The sequence below is a fragment of the Tachyglossus aculeatus genome, chromosome 10 (genome assembly GCF_015852505.1).
Source record: "Tachyglossus aculeatus isolate mTacAcu1 chromosome 10, mTacAcu1.pri, whole genome shotgun sequence".
Taxonomy (NCBI): Eukaryota; Metazoa; Chordata; class Mammalia; order Monotremata; family Tachyglossidae; genus Tachyglossus; species Tachyglossus aculeatus.
In genome coordinates, this window is record NC_052075.1 from 4,293,048 (window position 1) to 4,313,258 (window position 20,211).

General features: G+C 51.1%; 1 protein-coding gene across 4 annotated transcripts in view; it reads right to left on the minus strand.

Moving 5' to 3' along the window:
* The window catches only part of JAK1 (Janus kinase 1), a 129,538-nt gene that overhangs the window by 39,852 nt on the left and 69,475 nt on the right, over positions 1–20,211 (minus strand). For all 4 annotated transcript variants that reach the window (XM_038753303.1, XM_038753300.1, XM_038753302.1 and 1 more), the window contains exon 2: positions 7,361–7,443. In XM_038753303.1, the coding sequence (XP_038609231.1) occupies positions 7,361–7,366 (6 nt within the window). In that variant the 5' untranslated portion in view covers positions 7,367–7,443. The remainder of the gene's footprint in view (positions 1–7,360; positions 7,444–20,211) is intronic.

The following is a 20,211-nucleotide window of genomic DNA, read 5'->3' on the forward strand; positions in this document are numbered from 1 at the left end:
TAATTGCTGAGGGGTGGTACTGGGGGCATTACGGTCAACAAAAATAATAATAATAATAATGATGGTATTTGTTAAGTGCTTACTACGTGCAAAGCACTGTTTTAAGTGCTGACAATACTATACGCTCTAGACTGCCAACTCGTCCTCTAGATGCTAAGCTCGTTGTGGGCAGGGAGTGTGTCTCTTTATTGTCATACTGTATTCATTCATTCATTCAATAGTATTTATTACTCTTCAAGCGCTTAGTACACAGTAAGCACTCAATAAATACGACTGAATGAATGAATCCTGGTGGTGACACACCGGTGTTGGAAGTACAAGTGTCCGCCATATTGGTGTTATTATTATTACTATTACAGTATTTGTTATGCGCTTACTATGTGCCAGGCACTGTACTAAACACTGGGGTGGATACAAACAAACCAGGTTGGGCACAGTTCCTGTTCCACGTGGGGCTCGCGGTCTCAAGCCCCACTTCACGGATGAGGGAACTGAGGCCCAGAGAAGTGGAGTGACTTGCTCAAAGTCACCCAGCAGACAAGTGGCAGAGCCGGAATTAGAACCCATGACTTCAGACTCTCAGGCCCGGGCTCTATCCACTATGCTAGGCTGCTACTAACGGTCTAGATGACAGTGGTGTTGGCACTGGAGTGGATGACGATCAGCAGCCAGATCGCCCCCAGATCAGAAGCGGTTCAAGACTCACTTTGAGGAACCTCGCCCCTATGGTATTTCATCATTCATTCATTCATTCATTCGATCGTATTTATTGAGCGCTTACTGTGTGCAGAGCACTGGACTAAGCGCTTGGGAAGTACAAGTCGGCAATATGTTGCCACATCTCCGATGGAAAGCCGGCCCCTTAGCTATTAGTTATTTTGCCCCGGATTATCGGAGTTTCTTCCTGTTATATCACTTGACCACTGCGTCCGCTGATGGTATTTACTGAGCGCTTACTTTGTACAGAGCACAATACTAAGCACTTGGGAGAGTCCACTTCAACAGAGTTGGTAGATAAGATCTACCTCTTCTTCTCCTCTTCCCCATCCCCCCCGGCCGACCTCCTTCCCGTCCCCACAGCACCTGTATATATGTTTGTACAGATTTATTACTCTATTTTACTTGTACATATTTACTGTTCTATTTATTTTGTTAACGATGTGCATCTAGCTTTAATTCTATTTGTTCTGACGACTTGACACCTGTCCACATGTTTGGTTTTGTTCTCTGTCTCCCCCTGCTAGACTGTGAGTCTGCTGTTGGGTAGGGACCATCTCTATATGTCGCCAACTTGTACTTCCCAAGCGCTTAGTACAGTGCTCTGCACACAGTAAGCGCTCAATAAATACGATTGAATGAATGAATGATGAATCTTTTATCACAAGGAGCCTGCAGCCTATAATAATCAATCAATCAATCGTTTGATTGATTATTGAAATTGAAATCAATTGATTATTGAAATCAATTATTTCAATAATAGAAATAATAATAATAATGATAGTATTTGTTAATAATAATAATAATAATGATAGCATTTATTAAGTGCTTACTATGTGCAGAGCACTGTTCTAAGCACTGGGGAGGTTACAAGGTGATCAGGTTGTCCCACGTGGGGCTCACAGTCTTAATCCCCATTTTACAGATGAGGGAACAGAGGCACAGAGAAGTTAAGTGACTTGCCCAAAGTCACACAGCTGGCAATTGGCAGAGCCGGCATTTGAACCCATGACCTCTGAATAATAATAATGATAGCATTTATTAAGCACTTACTATGTTCTACACCCTGGGTGGGGGGGGGGGGGGAATTCAAAGTAATCAGGTTGCCCCACATGGGGCTCACAGTCTTAATCCCCATTTTACAGATGAGGGAATTGAGGCCCAGAGAAGTTAAGTGACTTGCCCAAAGTCACAAAGCTGACAAGCGGCGGAGCTGGGATTAGAACTCATGACCTCTGACTCCCAAGCCCGGGCTCTTTCCACTGAGCCACGCTGCTTCACCCCAGATGAAGCAGGGTGGACAGATGATAACATGAATCATAGATGGGGGAAATGGTACAGTACAGTGACACAAATGATAATGATAGCTGTTCTTAAGTGCTGGGGTAGATACAAGTTAAATCAATCAATCAATCAATCAATCATATTTATTGAGCGCTTACTGTGTGCAGAGCACTGTACTAAGCGCTTGGGAAGTACAACTTGGCAACATAATAATAATAATAATAATGGCATTTATTAAGTGCTTACTATGTGCAAAGCACTGTTCTAAGCGCTGGGGAGGTTACAAGGTGATCAGGTTGTCCCTGGTGGGGCTCACAGTCTTAATCCCCATTTTACCGATGAGGTAACTGAGGCACAGAGAAGTGAAGTGACTTGCCCAAAGTCACACAGCTGACAATTGGCAGAGCCGGCATTTGAACCCATGACCTCTGACTCCAAAGCCCGGGCTCTTTCCTACTGAACATACCAACAAGCCGGACATAGACCCCGTCCCACATGGAGCTCCGATTTCTCATCCCCATTTTACAGGCGCAGTAACTGAAGGCCAGAGAAATGGAGTGACCCGCCTACGGTCACACGGCAGATGCGTGGCGGGGCCGGGATTAGAACTCGGGTCTTTCTGACTCCTGGGCCCGGGCTCCATCCGCTAAGCCATGCTGCTACTCCAGTACACGTCTAAGTGGTGTGGGGCTGGGGAGAGGATCCAGCGAAGTGCTTAAGGGACAGACAGACAGCCCAGCGCGGAGGCGACGCGGAGGGGACGGAGAAAATGAAGGCTTCGTCAGGAAAGTTTTCATGGTCTGCTCTGATTTCTGGGGTACAAAGCTCAGGAAGCTCCAGGAAGGGGACTCGGGTCGGAAAGGCTCCTCGGCTTCATCCCCTGAGAGATGGGAGGGGGATAAATATCCCCCCCACATCTCACCCTCCCTCAGGCCTCAGAACGAGGCCTTCGTGTCTGTCTCCAGTGATCCACAATAATAATAATAATAATAATGAATAATTTTGGTATTTGTTAAGCGCTTGCTATGTGCAAAGCACCGTTCTAAGCGCTGGGGACGACACAAGGTGATCAGGTTGTCCCATGGGGGGCTCACACTCTTAATCTCCATTTGACAGATGAGGTAGCTGAGGCCCGGAGAAGGTAAGTGACTTGCCCATGGTCACAATCATTTATTCAGTCATATTTAATCAATCAATCGTATTTATTCATTCATTCAATCGTATTTATTGAGCGCTTACTGTGTGCAGAGCACTGGACTAAGCGCTTGGGAAGTACAAGTTGGCAACATAGAGAGACGGTCCCTACCCAACAGCGGGCTCACAGTCTAGAAGGGGGAGACAGAGAAGAAAACAAAACATATTAACAAAATAAGTAGAATATGTATTGAGCGCTTACTGTGTGCAGAGCACTGTACTAAGCGCTTGGGAAGTACAAGTTGGCAACATATAGAGACGGTCCCTACCTAACAGTGGGCTCACAGTCTAGAAGAAAAGCACTGTTCTAAGCGCTGGGGAGGATACAGGGTGATCAGGTTGTCCCACGTGGGGCTCACAATCGTAATCCCCATTTTACAGATGAGGTAACGGAGGCCCAGAGAAGTGAAGTGACTTGCCCAAAGTCACACAGCTGACAAGTGGCGGAGCCAGGATTTGAACCCATGACCTCTGACTCCGAAGCCCGGGCTCTTTCCACGCTTCATGTGTGCAAAGCACTGTACTGAGCCTCCCTCTCTAAAGGTCCATCTGTGACCTCTGGCCATTTGATATCTGCCCCAACCCCACAGTACTTAGGTACACGTCTTTAAATTATATATTGTAAGTTACTTATTTATTCACATTAATGCCTGTCTTCCCCTGTAGACTGTTTCACTGGGCTCCCGCTAAAGGTCAACCTGTGACCTTTGGCCATTTGCTATCTGCCCCACCCCCAATCCCACAGCGCTTGGGCACATGGTCTTCAATTGCACATTTTAAACTGCTTATGTATTCATATTAACCTTCGTCTCCCCCTCTAATAATAATAATAATGGCATTTATTAAGCGCTTACTATGTGCAAAGCACTGTTCTAAGCGCTGGGGGGGGGGGGGGATACAAGGTGACCAGGTTGTCCCACGTGGGGCTCACAGTATTAATCCCCATTTTCCAGATGAGGGAACTGAGGCCCAGAGAAGTGAAGTGACTTGCCCAAAGTCACACAGCTGACAAGTGGCGGAGCCGGGATTTGAACCCATGGCCTCCGACTCCAAAGCCCAGGCTCTTTCCACTGAGCCATGCTGCTTCCCACTTCCCTCCAGACTGTAAAGTCGCTGTGGGCAGGGATCGCGTCCGCTAATTCTGCTGTACTGCGCTCTCCCAAGTGCTCACTACACGGGGCGCCCAATAAATACGCTCCACTGCCGGATGGACCTAATAACTGGGAACTCCCGGTGGGCAGGGAACGGGTCTAACGGCTCGGTTGAACTGTACTCCCCCGAGCGCTTAAGTAAGTGCTCAATAAATTCCACTGATGGGTTAAATCGAGGCTGTGGACTGAATGCCACGACTGATGCAAAAGTGCTCTGAGTCACGGAGCTTGGCGAATGAGAGAGATGACCGGTTCTTCCCCGCATTCGCACTGGACACAGCGGAAGCCTCGGGGGCCGTTCTCCTCACGACACCGGTCCGTCGAGAGGCTCTGCGCTTTGTGTAGCCAGGTGGTTTGCCAACGTCACGTCATTAAATTCGGACGCGGCACCGAATGACCGGGGGGAAAGCGGGCTGGGGCTGTACTGGACTTTCCCAAGCCCTCGGGACGGTGCTCTTCACAAGCTAAGCCCGCTGTGGGTAGGGAATGTGCTTGCTTATTGTACTGTACTCTCCCAAGCGCTTAGTACAGTGCCCTGCACACAGTAAGTGCTCTTGAAACACAACTGAATGAATAAGCGCTCAATAAATAGCCTCAGTTGACGTCTGGTGGATCGGGAGGCCGCGCCAATCACCCAGGAGTCACCCCGGGGTGACCCTTCCAAACTGTCTGCCCTGTAACCCGTTCCCTGCCGCTGACCCAATGGCCAACCTGACACTTAACACTTCTTATCAGAGCTTAGAACAGTGCTTGGCACATAGTGAGCGCTTAGTGAATATTTATTATTATACTTATCGTTATTATTAACAATAACAATTCCCCCTTCTAGACTGTGAGCCCACTGTTGGGTAGGGACCCTCTCTAATGTTGCCAACTTGTACTTCCCGAGTGCCTACTACAGTGCTCTGCACACAGTAGGCACTCAATAAATACGATTGAATGAATAACATTCAACATTCATGAATAACATGAGAAGCAGCGTGGCTCAGTGGAAAGAGTACGGGCTCTGGAGTCACAGGTCACGGGTTCAAATCCCGGCTCCGCCACTTGTCAGCTGTGTGACTTTGGGCAAGCCACTTCACTTCTCTGGGCCTCAGTTCCCTCATCTGGAAAATGGGGATGAAGACTATGAGCCCCCCGTGGGACAACCCGATCACCTTGTAACCTCCCCAGCGCTTAGAACAGTGCTTTGCACATAGTAAGCGCTTAATAAATGCTATTATTATTATTATTATTAACATCGTTATTATTATTATTATTAATGTGGGGCTCTTTAAGGACACATCTGGGGTGCGGGGGGGGGGGGCCTTTGTCATTATCATCCTCCCCGCTACGGTGCTTTCCCGGGTTGCCTTCGTCTGTTTACTTCCCCCGTGGGTTGAGAGAGGAAGCCCGGTTGCAAAACGGAGGCGGCCACACCACTGAAGGAACACGGCTAGAGTCGCCTCGGTTGTTTGCCCTCGGCGGAGGGGCCGGAAGCCACTTGTGTCGAGGTCACTTGAAGCCCCATCGGTGAACTCTGGGACTCATCCGGGGAGGCCTCGTGGAAAGCGCCCGGGCGGCGGAGGACCTGGGTTCTAATCCCGGCTGCTGCCGGACCCCGGGCGGGCGACTGGGCTTCTCTGAGCCTCAATTCCCTCGTTGCGGGCAGGGAACGTGTCCACCGACCTTTATGTGTTGTACTCTCCCAAGAGCTTAGAACGGCGCTCAGCAACGCAACTAAGCGCTCGATAAATACCGTAGATGATGGTGGGGGCTGCGGGGGCTGTTCTCCCTCCTAATTCGACAGTGAGCCCCAGGTGGGACGGGAACTCCGCCTGACCTGATTATCTGGATATCTTCTATCTTCTATCCACCCCCAAGCCCTTGGCTGGGAGTAAGTGCTTACCAAATACCACAACTACAATGAATGTAAACACAGAAATGAAAGCAGGATGAGAGGATCTCTCCACCGCTCTGCCAACATCCACTGTGCGCAGAGGACTGGGCAGCACTTTGGGCTGTGTATTAATTACTTAATAGTGTCTCCACCCCCTCCCCAACCCTCACCTGTCTTGTCCACCCCTTCCCTCCTGCGACTGCTTGAGAAACAGGGGTCAGAAGTTCACCCCAGATAGGATGGACTGGCTCCCCGGCTCCCTCCCACAAAACAGTAATTTTTGGGTTTTTTGGCATTTTTGTTACGTGTTTACACATCCGCTGTGTGACCTTGGGCAAGTCACTACTCTGGGCCTCAGTTACCTCATTTGTAAAATGGGGATTAAGAGTGGGAGCCCCATGGGGGACAGGGACTGGGTCCTACCTGACTGACTTGTATCTACACCAGCTCTTAGAACAGTGATGATGATGATGATGATGGCATTTATTAAGCGCTTACTATGTGCAAAGCACTGTTCTAAGCGCTGGGGAAGTTACAAGGTGATCAGGTTGTCCCTCGGGGGGCTCACAGTCTTCATCATCATCAATCGTATTTATTGAGCGCTTACTGTGTGCAGAGCACTGTACTAAGAGCTTGGGAAGTACAAGTTGGCAACATATAGAGACAGTCCCTACCCAACAGTGGGCTCACAGTCTTAATTCCCATTTTACAGATGAGGGAACTGAGGCACAGAGAAGTGAAGTGACTTGCCCAAAGTCACACAGCTGACAATTGGCGGAGCCGGAATTTGAACCAGTGACCTCTGACTCCAAAGCCCGGGCTCTTTCCACCGAGCCACGCTGCTTGGCACATAGAAGCTAATCAGGTTGGACACAGTCCAAGTCCCCCATACGGCTCGCAGTCTTAATCCCCATTTTCAGATGAGGTGACCGAGGCACAGAAAAGTGAGGTGACTTGCCCGAGGTCACAGAGCCGACAAGTGGCAGAGCCAGGATTAGAACCCAGGTCTACCTGCCGCCCGGGCCCGTGCTCTTTCCACTAGCCCACGCTGCTTCTGGGTCCGGAGAACCCTCGGCCCCCCAGCCTCTCCGGATCCCGCATCCCCTCGGTCCGAAAAGGAAGTCGCCCACCTTACCTGCATTTATTCAGCGGTGCAGGGCCCAATGCAGTTGACCGGATGATCTCCACGCTGGCCGGAAATAATCAATTTCAGGATGCCTGAACAGGAAGGAAAAAAGAGGAAAGGCATTTCAACCCAAGGGGCAACTTCGGCTTTGGGAAACAGGAGGAGGATTCTGGGATTAGAGGCACCGCGGGGCAGGCAGGAGGGAGAAGGCCGCAAAGGGACTCCCAGGAGCTGTGGGGGGGTGGGTCGGCCAGCATTCCGACCGGCCCTTCCCACTTCCCGGGACCAGATGCCACGGTTAGGATTGTTCTTTGGAGTCGGATCAGTCAGTCAGGTCTTTGGAGTTCTTTGGGCTTTGGAGTCACAGGTCATGGGTTCAAATCCCGGCTCTGCCAACTGTCAGCTGTGTGAGTTTGGGCAAGTCACTTCACTTCGCTGGGCCTCAGTTCCCTCATCTGTAAAATGGGGTTGTCCACGTGGGACAACCTGATCACCTTGTGTCCCCCCAGTGCTTAGAACAGTGCTTTGCACATAGTAAGTGCTTAACAAATACCATCATTATTATTATGACGACGCCGACAAAAAACAACAGCCCGGGAGTGAAGCCCACTGGGAGGTCTGCAGGGGTGGCTAGTGGCCGAGGACTGCTGGCTGGCTCATTTGGTTGGTTGTTTGGGCCGGGGATGCCCAGGCCAGGATTTCCCGCGCCCCGCACGGTCTGCTTGCTACATCTGGCCTGTCGAACCCTGGCTCGCTTCCCCGGTGGAGGTGGGGTAGAGTCTTCGGTGCCCCCATCAGTCCTGCTCGGCTTAGGATGAGAGAGCCCAGGGAAAGCCCGGTAGCCAGCAGGTGTGCCTCAGTGGTCCTGCTATTGTTTAATCCCCCCCGGGGCCTGCAAATGTTCCCTACGCTATGCGGTTCTCGGAATAGGAGAACTGGGCAGGCCCAGAAAACGGGAACGATACCGGTGATCGTGCCGATCCGAACAATGGGAAGCATCCCCCTCTCCCCTCCCTGCAAGTCGCTCTCTGGGCTGGACCGGTCACGGCAGGCCGACCGGGACGGGGTCGGGGGGGGGGAAGGCGTCGCCGGACGCCCAGGGAAATGGAGCCGAGGCCGGCTCGTCCCAGTCACCGAACAGATTGAATGAATGAATGGGGGGGCCTTCCCTCCAGACCCACAGCCACCGGCCGACGGCCACGAGAACGGCCAGTGCCTTGGCCTGCGGGAGGGGCCCTGGACAAAAGAGCCCCTTCTTGGAAGGAAAGACGCATCATCTGGGGTTGGAGATCCCGGTTTCCTCTGGAAGTCCCCTGGCCGGGCCTCCCCGGGCCCAGGGGCAGAGCGGGGAAGGAAGGGGCCGTTCCAAGCCCTACCAGGAGCGGGTGGAAAGACGGACGGGTCGGTGGCGGGGGAGGCTCGGGGGAGCCGGGAGACAATGCACTCATTTGGAGCTTCCTGCTCCTTGGAAATTCAGGGGGAAAACGGACAAGAGCAACTTCCAAGGTCGCCCAGGCAAGTAGGAGTGAGCTGCCCCAAGGCTGCTGACCCTGGACGGACCGCTCCTTAAGGGCCGGGAGCGGGCCTTCCGCCTCTGTTGCATGTTCGCAATAATAATAATAATTGTAGTATCGGTTAAGCTCCCTGACCCTCACAATAATAACCGTAGTATCGGTTAAGTGCTTACTGTGTGCCGGGCATCATTCTAAACGCTGGCAAAGATACAAGGAAATCAGGTTGGACACAGCCCCTGTTCCACATGGGGCTCACAGACAATCTCCATTTTCCAGAGGCCCAGAGAAGCGAGGTGATTTGCTCAAGGTCACACAGCTACCAGTGGAGGAGCCAAGATTAGCACCCAGGTCTTCTGATTCCCAAGCCCGTGCTCTTCCCATTTATTTATTTATTTTATTTGTCCGTATTTATTCTATTTATTTTATTTTGTTAATATCTTTTAGACTGTGAGCCCACTGTTGGGTAGGGACTGTCTCTATATGTTGCCAATTTGTACTTCCCAAGCGCTTAGTACAGTGCTCTGCACATAGTAAGCGCTCAATAAATACGATTGATGATGATGATGTTTTGTTTTGTTCTCTGTCTCCCCCTTCTAGACTGTGAGCCCACTCCATGGGTAGGGACCGTCTCTAACTGTTGCCAACTTGTACTTCCCAAGTGCTTAGTACAGTGCTCTGCACACAGTAAGCGCTCAATAAATACGACTGAATGAATGAATGAATGAATGAATAGGCCACACTGCTTCCCTTGGTCCGGGGCTGTGGCTGTCACACTAAGTGCACACTAAACATTTCCCTGGGGAAAAAACTTTTGTCCGGGCACCTCCTCTGGCCTCCTGCCACTTGGGTGAGTGCCCTTTCTTCGGGCTTTTGATGTGCAAGCACAAGCTGAGGTACAACTACTTGGCTCTCTCCCCCACTTCAAAGCCTTGCTGAAAGCCCAACTCCTCCAAGAAGCCTTCCCTGACTAAGCCCTCCTCTCCTCTTCTCCCGCTCCCTTCTGCGACGCCCTGACTTGCTCCCTTCATTCATCCCCCGGCCTGCAAGTCAGAAGGATCTGGGTTCTAATCCCGGCTCCGCCGCTTGTCTTCTGTGTGACCTCGGGCGAGTCACTTCACTTGTGCACCACAGTTAGCTCCTCTGTAAAACAGGGAGGAAGACTGCGAGCCCCGTGTGGGACAGGGACCGAGTCCAACCTGATTAGCTTGTACCTATCTCAGTGCTTAGCACAGTGGTTGGCGCAAAGTAGGTGCTTAACAAATGCCAATTTAAAAAAAAAATGCTTCAGCAGGACAATCCCAAGCACTCAGTTGAGTACTACACTGCACCCAACAGATGCTCAGTAAATACCATTACTATTACTAAACAAGTACTGTAATTATTATTATTATTACTACTATTATTACTACTAGAGCAGCTTGGCTCAGTGGAAAGAGCATGGGCTTTGGAGTCAGAGGTCATGGGTTCAAATCCTGGCTCCACCAATTGTCAGCTGTGTGATGCTGGGAAAGTCACTTAACTTCTCTGTGCCTCAGTTACCTCATCTGCAGAATGGGGATTAAGACTGTGAGCCCCCCGTGGGACAACATGATCACCCTGTAACCTCCCCAGCGCTTAGAACAGTGCTTTGCACATAGTAAGTGCTTAATAAATACCAAGATTATTATTATTATTACTACAGGGGACCAGGGCGGAACGAACACTTCCACAGCCTAAAGTGTACGGGTGGCTTAGCACAGACACCCCCCCGCACCCCTTAAGAACATGATGATGATGATATTCGTTAGCATTTACTACGTGATGAGCACTGTTCTAAGCGCTGGGGTTGATACAAGCTCATCGGGTTGGACAGAGTCCCTGTGCCACCTGGGGCTCACGGTCTTGATCCTCATTTTACAGACGAGGTAACCGAGGCATACAGTCGTGACATGACTTACCCAAGGTCACGCGTCAGACTCCCGGACTGCCAGTCGCTCGGCACCTCCCCCTCCTTCGCAGCCACGGGGGGAGACACCGAATGGGACCACCAAGAGAGAAGCGGCGTGGCTCAGTGGGAAGAGCCTGGGCTTTGGAGTCAGAGGTCATGGGTTCAAATCCCGGCTCCGCCAATTGTCAGCTGTGTGACTTTGGGCAAGTCACTTAACTTCTCTGTGCCTCAGTTACCTCATCTGTCAAATGGGGATTAAGACTGTGAGCCCCCCGTGGGGCAACCTGATTACCTTGTAACCTCCCCAGCGCTTAGAACAGTGCTTTGCACATAGTAAGCGCTTAATAAATGCCATTATTATTATTATAAGTGGACATCGGAGGTGGGGGTACTTGGGGCCGGGCTGCCGACGGCTGGTTCGGTGGGAAATGGAGGGAAATTTGGGGGAGGCCGAGAAGCAGCTGAGCCATCTCCACCTGCCCGACACCCAGAATGCCAATCCCCCAGCCGGAGGGGGCAACTGAAACCCACTCTTCCGCAATAATAAGAAAAGTTGGGGTACTTGTTAAATGCTTACTATGTGCTGAGCACTGTACTAAACGCAGGGGTACATATGAACAAATAGGGTTGGACACAGTCCCTGTCTTACATGGGGCTCAAAGTTTCAATTGCCATTTTACAGATGAGGGAACTGAGGCCCAGTGAAGTGACTTGCCCAAAGTCACCCATCTGACAAAGGGGGGGATCCGCTCCCACCTGGGTTTGGGAAAGATCCCAGCACACCCACTTGCCCCACCCGAGGTTGGATACAACCACCGCCGTCTCACATGAGCTCGTTGTGGGCAGGGATTGTCACCTGATTGTTGAACTGTACTTTCCCAAGCGCTTAGTACAATGCTCTGCGCACAGCAGGCGCTTAATAAACACGACTGAATGAACTGAATGAATTTCTAGTCACACACAATGCTCCCCGTTTCCAACCAGTTTTAACTTCCACTGAGCCACGCTGCTTCCCGTGATCATCTGATCTCTCTTCCTCCCTTCAAGGCCCTACTGAGAGCTCACCTCCTCCAGAAGGCCTTCCCACACTGAGCCCCCTCCTTCCTCACCCCCTCCTCCCCCTCCCCACAGCACCTGTATATATGTATATATGTTTGTATGTATTTATTACTCTGTTTATTTTCCTTGTACATATCTATTCTATTTATTTTATTTTGTTAATATGTTTTGTTCTCTGTCTCCCCCTTCTAGACTGTGAGCCCACTGTTGGGTAGCGACTGTCTCTATATGTTGCCAACTTGGACTTCCCAAGCGCTTAGTACAGTGCTCTGCACACAGTAAGCGCTCAATAAATACGATTGATTGATTGACTGATCCACAGCACCAGGGGCAAACAACTGGGGGGCAACCTTTTTTAATAATAATAATACTTGTGGTATTTGTTAAGCACTTACTGTATACCAGGCACTCTACTAAGCAGTGGGGTAGATACCAGCTAATTGGGTCCCACACGGAGCTCACCGTCTTAATCCCCATTTTACAGATGAAGTCGCTGAGGCCCAGGGCAGTGAAATGACTAGCCCAAGGTCCCACAGCGTTCAAGTGGCGGAGGCAGGCTTAGAGCCCAGGTTCTTCCGACTCTCAGCCCCGTGCTCTAACCATTACACCACACTGCTGATGAGCAGGAAAGCGTGGCCCAGGCTTTGGCCCTAGTCTGCTGTGTGACCTTGAGCAGGTCACGTTCCCCCCCATCTTTAAAATGGTGCCTGATCCCCCTGACTGCTTCCACTGCGAAGCCGGGTGAGACGGGGGTGCGGGCGGGGGGCTCTGTCCAAACTCTTTATCTTGATCCCACTCCAGCACACGGGACCCACCGTAAGCACCTAACAGATGTCACCGCTATTCCAGTTACCATTACGACGACGGGAATTGGTGATTCAGACGAAAAGATATCAACGGTTTTACCCGCACGATGACCAAGAGGATGACTCGGGCCACCTCCAGATGGAGGGACAATCTTGGTGATCAGAGGGGGTCAACGGGAGGCACTCATTTTGGGGGGGCGGGGAACACTGGTGGGCTGGACCTGTGGTTAAAAGGGCTTGAGTGCGAGGGGGTAGCGCAAGACCCGCCCCGATCTCTCAGGGGTCGCCAGACACCGCTGAAGCGTTTCAGGCTGGCGAGGGAGACGGACCGGCACAGACTAAAGCCCACGGACGGGGAAATCAATCGGTTGATCGATGATGTTTACCAAGCACTGACTGCAGAGCACTTGGGGGTTGGTACACTAGAAGCTCCTTGTGGTCAGACAGCATGTCTACTGACTCTGTTGTACTCTCAAGGGCTTAGTACAGTGCTCTGCACGCAGTGAGTGCTCAACAAATACCACCGAGGAGCAGTGCGGCCTAATGGATAGAGCATGAGCCCGGGAGTCAGAAGGCCCTTTTTAGACTGTGAACCCACTGTTGGGTAGGGACTGTCTCTATATATTGCCAACTTGTACTTCCCAAGTGCTTAGTACAGTGCTCTGCACACAGTAAGTGCTCAATAAATACGACTGATTGATTGATTGGCCTGGGTTCTAATCCCAGCTCTGCCCCTGGTCTGCTGGATGACCTCTGGTAAGTCACTTCACTTCTCTGGGTCTCAGTTGCCTCACCTGTAAAATGGGGATTAAGACTTTGAGCCCCAGTGACACGGGGACTGTGTCCAATCTTATTAACTTGTATCCACCCCAGCTCTTGGGACAAATACACAACCAATACCACAATAATTATTATTATTACCACCACTGATTAGTCACGATCCCTGCCCAAAAGGAGCTTCCAACCCAGAGGGAAAGAGAAGGTTTGTTTGGGGGGTTTCCTGCTGGTTATTGGTATATGTTAAGTGCTTACTACGTGCTAGGCACTGTACTAAGCTCTGGAGTAGAGACAGGCTAATCAGGTTGGATACTGCTTAGAACAGTGCTTGGCAGATAATGAGCGCTTAACAAATACTATCATTACTGTCCCTGTCTTACATGGGGCTCACAGTCTTAACCCCATTTTCCAGATGAGGGAACTGAGGCCCAGAGAAGTGAAGTGACTTGCCCAAGGTCACAGAGCAAACAAGCAGTGGGGTCAGGATTAGAACCCGGCTCCCGCTTTTCCCACTAAGCCACGCTGCTCCTCAGCAGGATGAGTTTATCATTTGGGCAGACGTACAGCCGTCTGCAAATCTGTTGTCTTGACCCCTCCGCTCCGCCATCCACCTCCCTGAAGAACTCCACGAATTTCACTAGGTGATCTTCTTAGATGGTACATCGGGATTCGATTTCTGCTTCCAATACGTAGGAACTACCAGAAAATTCATCCGCTTTCTCCAAGCCTCCTGTAGGAGGCAAGTGAATTGGACAAAATCTCCAACAAAAATGTTCAAGAAACAAAATATCATAAAGACACACATGGATGCAGCATGGTTTAGTGGGTAGAGCAGGGGCCTGGGGGTTCTAATTCCGAGTCGAACGAGTTGTCGGCTGACGTCGGGCACTTCACTTCTCTGTGCCTCAGTTCCCTCATCTGGAAAACGGGGATTAAGAGTGCGAGTCCAATGTGGGACAGGGACTTTGTCCAACTCTATTATCTAGCAGCGTGGCTCAGTGGAAGGAGCCCGGGCTTTGGAGTCAGAGGTCACGGGTTCAAATCCCGGCTCCGCCAAGTGTCAGCTGTGTGACCTTGGGCGAGTCACTTAACTTCTCTGTGCCTCAGTTCCCTCATCTGGAAAATGGGGGTTAAGACTGTGAGCCCCCCGTGGGACAACCTGATCACCCTGTAACCTCCCCAGCGCTTAGAACAGTGCTTTGCACATAGTAAGCGCTTAATAAATGCCATCATTATTATTATTATCCCAGCACTTAGAACAGTGCCTGGCACATAGTAAGCATTTAACAAGTTCTGCAATTTTATTATATATATATATATATATATATATACACACACACACACATACATGAATAGCTGTCTTTCATACTCTAAGGTGATGCCCCTTTTAGACTGTGAGCCCACTGTTGGGCAGGGACTGTCTCTACATGTTGCCAATTTGTACTTCCCAAGCGCTTAGTACAGTGCTCTGCACACAGTAAGCGCTCAATAAATACAATTGATGATGATGCCACTGGGATAATTCATCACGGTATCTCTCTCCTTCTCTCTCCCCCTCACCCCACCCCCAATTAAGGGAGCACAGACTCTGCTCTGACACTTTCACCATTCACTCTGCAAAGACCCCAGGGCCTAAGAGGTCCAGGTACTGCTGTGAATTCCAGGGTCTTTATCTGACGAGAAGGCGTCAAACCGACATAAAAACTGCTCATTACTTCCTTCTGTGCTGCCAGTCAGCTTTCTGGCTTTAGTCCTCTGCCCCTTCCTCTGCACGGAACAACTCTTGCTTCCAATTATAGCCATGATTCCAGGAATATCAGAGGACAGTAAGTGCTGCTTCACTTCCAATAAACTTCTAAGGATGATCAAATAATCAATGCTCAATAGCTCAGAATTTAGTTCATACAGCTCGCTGGCACGAATAGGATTTTTTTTTTTTTTTGTAATCGAGATAAGTACTTTCTCTAATGGAACTCAGTGCCGGTTTTTCCAAAAGTCACGTTTTCCACGTGCCATCTCAACCCTTCCCGACTGCTTCGCTGGAGCTCTGTTCCCATTTAAGGGGTGGGTCACCGGGGGGGGCTTGAGCTGTAGAGAGTTAAATGGAGAGAGTCCATCAACCCCATTCTGCCTTTTTGGGAGCAGGAGCGGGAGCACTGAGATGGAAATGGGCAGAGGAAAATATAATCAAACGCTGTTCCTCGTGAGGAAACGTCATGGGCCGAACCTCAGCCTTGAAACTTGCATCAATACTGAGCGCGTACTGTGTGTGCACAGCGCTGTACTAAGCGCTTGGGAGAGTGTGATACAACGGAGTTGGGAGGCGCAATCCCTGTCCACAATGAGCTTACGGTCCACGGGGGGATTCTGTAGACTCGGGGAGTGTCAGGATGGAGTGTGTGCACGGAGGAATCGTCGCTGGTGGCCAGGGGCCGCTTGGATTCTCCCCTCCCTCCTCATTGGGGGTCCCCTGGGGCGGGGAAGAACTGACTCTCAATCAGTGACATTTATCAGACCCCCCTATTGGGTGCAAAACCCTGTGCCGAGCGCTTGGGACCACAAGACAGAGGAAGCAGATGGGCTGAACTCTGACATCAGCAAGCGCTAGAGCAGCATGGCCTAGCGGATAAAGCAGAGGCCCGGGAGTCAGGAGGACCTGGATTCTAGTCCCGGCTCTGCCACTTGTCTGCTGTGTGACCCTGGGCAAGTCACTTCACTGGGCCTCGGTGACCTCATCTGGAAAATGAGGATTAAGACTGTGAGCCCCATGTGGGACAACCTGATTACCTTGTACCTGTCAGACACTGGGCCTCGGGAAGGAGAACTGGGCCTGATCTGATTATCCTGGGTCTACTCCAGTGTTTCAATCAGCCAATTGTATTTATTAACTGCTTACTGGGTGCAGTGCACTGTATTAAATACAATATAATGGAGTTTGTGGACATGTTCCCTGCCCACAGTGAGAGGGGGAGACGGACATTAATAAATAAATTATGGATATGTACACAAGCGCTTTGGGGCTGAAGGAGGGGTGAATAGAGGGTGCAAAACCTGGCACAAAAGGGAATGGAGGAAGAGGAAATGTGGGTTTAGTCAAGGAAGCCCTCCTGGAGGAGATGTGCCTTCAATAATCCATCAATCAATAAGACTTTGAAGGTGGGAAGAGTCACTGTCAGATATGAAGAGGGAGGAAGTTCCAGGCCAGAGGCAGGACGTGGGCGAGAGGTCTGCGGCGAGATAGATGTGATCGAGGTACAGTAAGTAGGTTGGCATCAGAGGAGCGAAATATGCGGGCTGAGTTGGAGGAAATCAGGGAGGTGAGGTAGGAGGAGACGAGTCGATCACGTACTTTAAAGGCAAAGGTGGGGAGTTTCTGTTTAATGCAGAGGTGGATGGGTAACCACTGGAGTCCCCGGAGAAGTGGGGAAACAGGGACTGAACATTTTTGCAGAAAAAATGATCCAGATAGCACAGCGAAGTACGGATTGGACTGGGGAGAGACAGGAGGCAGGGAGGTCAGAAAGGAGGCTGATACAGTAATCAGGGCGGGATAGGATAAATGCCTGGCAGCAGTTTGGGCGGAGAGGAAAGGGCGGATTTTAGCGACGTTGTGAAGGTTGAACCGACAGGATTCGACGGCAGACTGAATATGTGGGTTGAGTGAGAGAGAGGAGTCAAGGCTAACGTCATAAGGGCCTGTGGGGCAGGGAGGATGGTGGCGCTGTCTACAGTGGTGGGAAAGTCAGGAGAAGGGAGGGGTTTGGGTGGAAGACAAGCAATTCTCATTTGGACGCATTGAGTTTGAGGCGTCGGTGGGCTATCCAAGGAGAGATGTCCGGAAGGCAGGAGGAAATGAGAGACTGCAGAGGAGAGAGATCAGGGCTGCAGACGGAGATGAGTGCTTAGCACAGGACCTGGCACCTGGCACGTGGCAAATCTATGCCATTACAGTGGTCATCACTAAACGCCCCCTCTCCAACTGCACTTCCGCTGGACCTGAGGAGTAGTGTGGCTTAGCGGAAAGAGCCCGGGCTTGGGAGTCAGAAGACGTGGGTTCTAATCCCAGCACCGCCACTTGTCAGCTGTGTGACTCCGGGTGAGTCACTTCACTTCTCCGTGCCTCAGTTACCTCAACTGTAAAATGGGGATGAAGACTGTGAGCCCCCCATGGGACCACCTGATTACCTTTTATCTACCCTGGCGCTTAGAACAGTGCTTGGCACATCGTAAGTGCTTAGCCAATACCATTATTATTATTACCATTATTACAATATTAATAGTAATACATAATATAATAATATACTAATTATAATTATTGCATTATTATTACCACACGAAGAGGTAATCCCTGGCCCAAGATAAACCTCTGTGATGCGTTCGACCTGCCCAATTTCTTCCCTTCCTCCCCCAGTTTCATTTCTAGTGTGATGGGCTACTGGAGTCCCGTGGTACATAAGTACATATGGATGAATCATATGCACGAACTGATTGCCCAATGCCCACTTGCGGCTTCCTAACACGGCCACCGCCACCGCTAGTCGGACGGCCGACCCTTCACCCGTTGCGTTTTGGGACTTCCAGGTGGGTCGCTCGTCCACTAGACGTGGCTCTCCGCTACGGGAATTTGGGGGTCGTGACAAGCGGGGCTCCCAATTTCTCATCTCCCCCCCCAGACGCCGGGACCCCTGCCCCCTCGGCTGCCCGCAAAACCCCCTCTAGGCTGTCGGCTCGGTGTGGGAGGGGGATGTGTGTGTGGTGTTCTCTCCCAAGTGCTCAGTACAGTGCTCTGCACCCAGTAAGCGCTCAATAAATACGATTGACCGGTTGACTAGAGCAGGCTGGATGGCGGGGCTGTGCAACTGTGGAAATTACTCGGTGAAATAAGGAAATTCAAAGGCCAGAGGCTGGTGCCCGGAGCCCCACTACCTCATCTGGGTCGGAGGGGAATGGGTAAGAGGCCCGACTCAGGAACCTAAGTCCACGAGATGCCCTTCCCAGTGCCCCCAAACCAGGACATATTGACCCCGAGGGAAGACCTGGTCCGGGTGGTGGGGGAGACGCCAGAAAAGTAGGGTCAGCTGCTACTTCCAAGGTCCCGTCTGTCCAAGGCCGGTGGTGCCCAGCTCTACCGGCTCACAGGGGAAGGCCGGAAATAGCCCGATTCACTACTCACTCCCTACTGTGTGCAAGACAGTGTAAAGAGGCAGAAAAGATGCGCTCCCTGCCCTCAAAAAGCAGCGTGTATGGCCTGGTGGATAGAAGACCTGGGTTCTAATCCCGGCTCCACCAAATATCTGCTGTGGGCAAGTCACTTCAATTCTCTGTGCCTCAGTGACCTCACCTGTAAAATGGGGATTAAGAATGTGAGTCCCACACGGGACAACCTGATTACCATGTATCTACCCCGGCGCTTAGAACAGTGCTTGCACATAGTAAGCGCTTAACAATACCACAATTAATTATACTGGACCCTCTCAAGAGCTTAGTAGAGTGCTCAGCACACAGTAAGCAGTCAATAAATATGACCGATCGATTGCTTGATGAATACCACAGTTAACATTCCTGGCGTTAACTATCTTGTCTCAACCTGAACACTTAAAACAGTGCTGTCATTCACTCATTCAATTATGTTTACTGAGTGCTTACTGGGCGCCAAGCACTGTACTTGCAATCTAAGAAGCGAGACAGACATGTAATAATTTATGGCTGGGGAAATAAGTCCTTAATACTACTGAACTATCGATCGATGGGCTGACTGATGAGAACGGGAAGCACCTTCACTTCCCCGTGAGGAAGGAAACAATCCCGGGATCCCGCCCCCTTCCTCGGGGAGCGGGAAGATCGCAGAACTCTGCTCCGCTGGCCGCCTCGCTGATGACCCGGGACTCAAGTGGACCCCATAGCCAAGCGGGGATCGGTGTCACAGCTGACCTGGATCGAAACTGGAACGCGCGCTGTGGAGCTGAGCAGAGGGAGTTGGGAGGGAGAGGGAGGAAGGGAGAGAGAGAGAGAGAGAGAGAGTGTGTGTGTGTGTCTGTGTGTATGTGTGAGAGAGAAAGAGAGAGAGAAGGGGCAGGGGGAGGCCCATCAACCCGAAACAGACGCTAGAAAGAGGACGGCACAGCTGACAGACTGTGAGCCCACTGTTGGGTAGGGACTGTCTCTATATGTTGCCAACTTGTACTTCCCAAGCGCTTAGTACAGTGCTCTGCACACAGTAAGTGCTCAATAAATACGACTGATTGATTGATTGACCCCAGCTGACAGGGCCCGCGGGCTGAAAAGCATCAGAAGGAGGAAGCAGGTGGGACGTCGGACAGAGGGCCAGGAGTGTGTGGTGGCTGCGGTGGCCACCCGGGCTGGATGGCCTCAACTCGCCGAGGGCCCTGGGCGTTGGGGCCACTGTCTCGGCTGCAAACCCAACCCTCGCACTGCCCTCCTCTAATGCCAACCTTCTCACGGTACCTCGACCTCGTCTATGCCGCTGCTGACATCTTGCCCGGATGGCTCTCCGTCCTCATATCCCACAAACAATGACTCTCCTTTCCTTGAAAGCCTTATGGAAGACATCTCCTCCAGGAGGCCTTCCCTCCCACTCCCTTCTGGGTGGCCCTGACTTGCTCCCTTTATCCATCCCCCCCCCCCCCAGCCCCCCAGCACTTAGGCCCATATCTGTCATTTTCTTTATTTATATTAATGTCTGTCTCCCCCTCTAGAGTGTAAGCTTGTTGTGGGCGGGGATTGTATCTGTTATTTTGTTATAAATTAGAGAAGCAG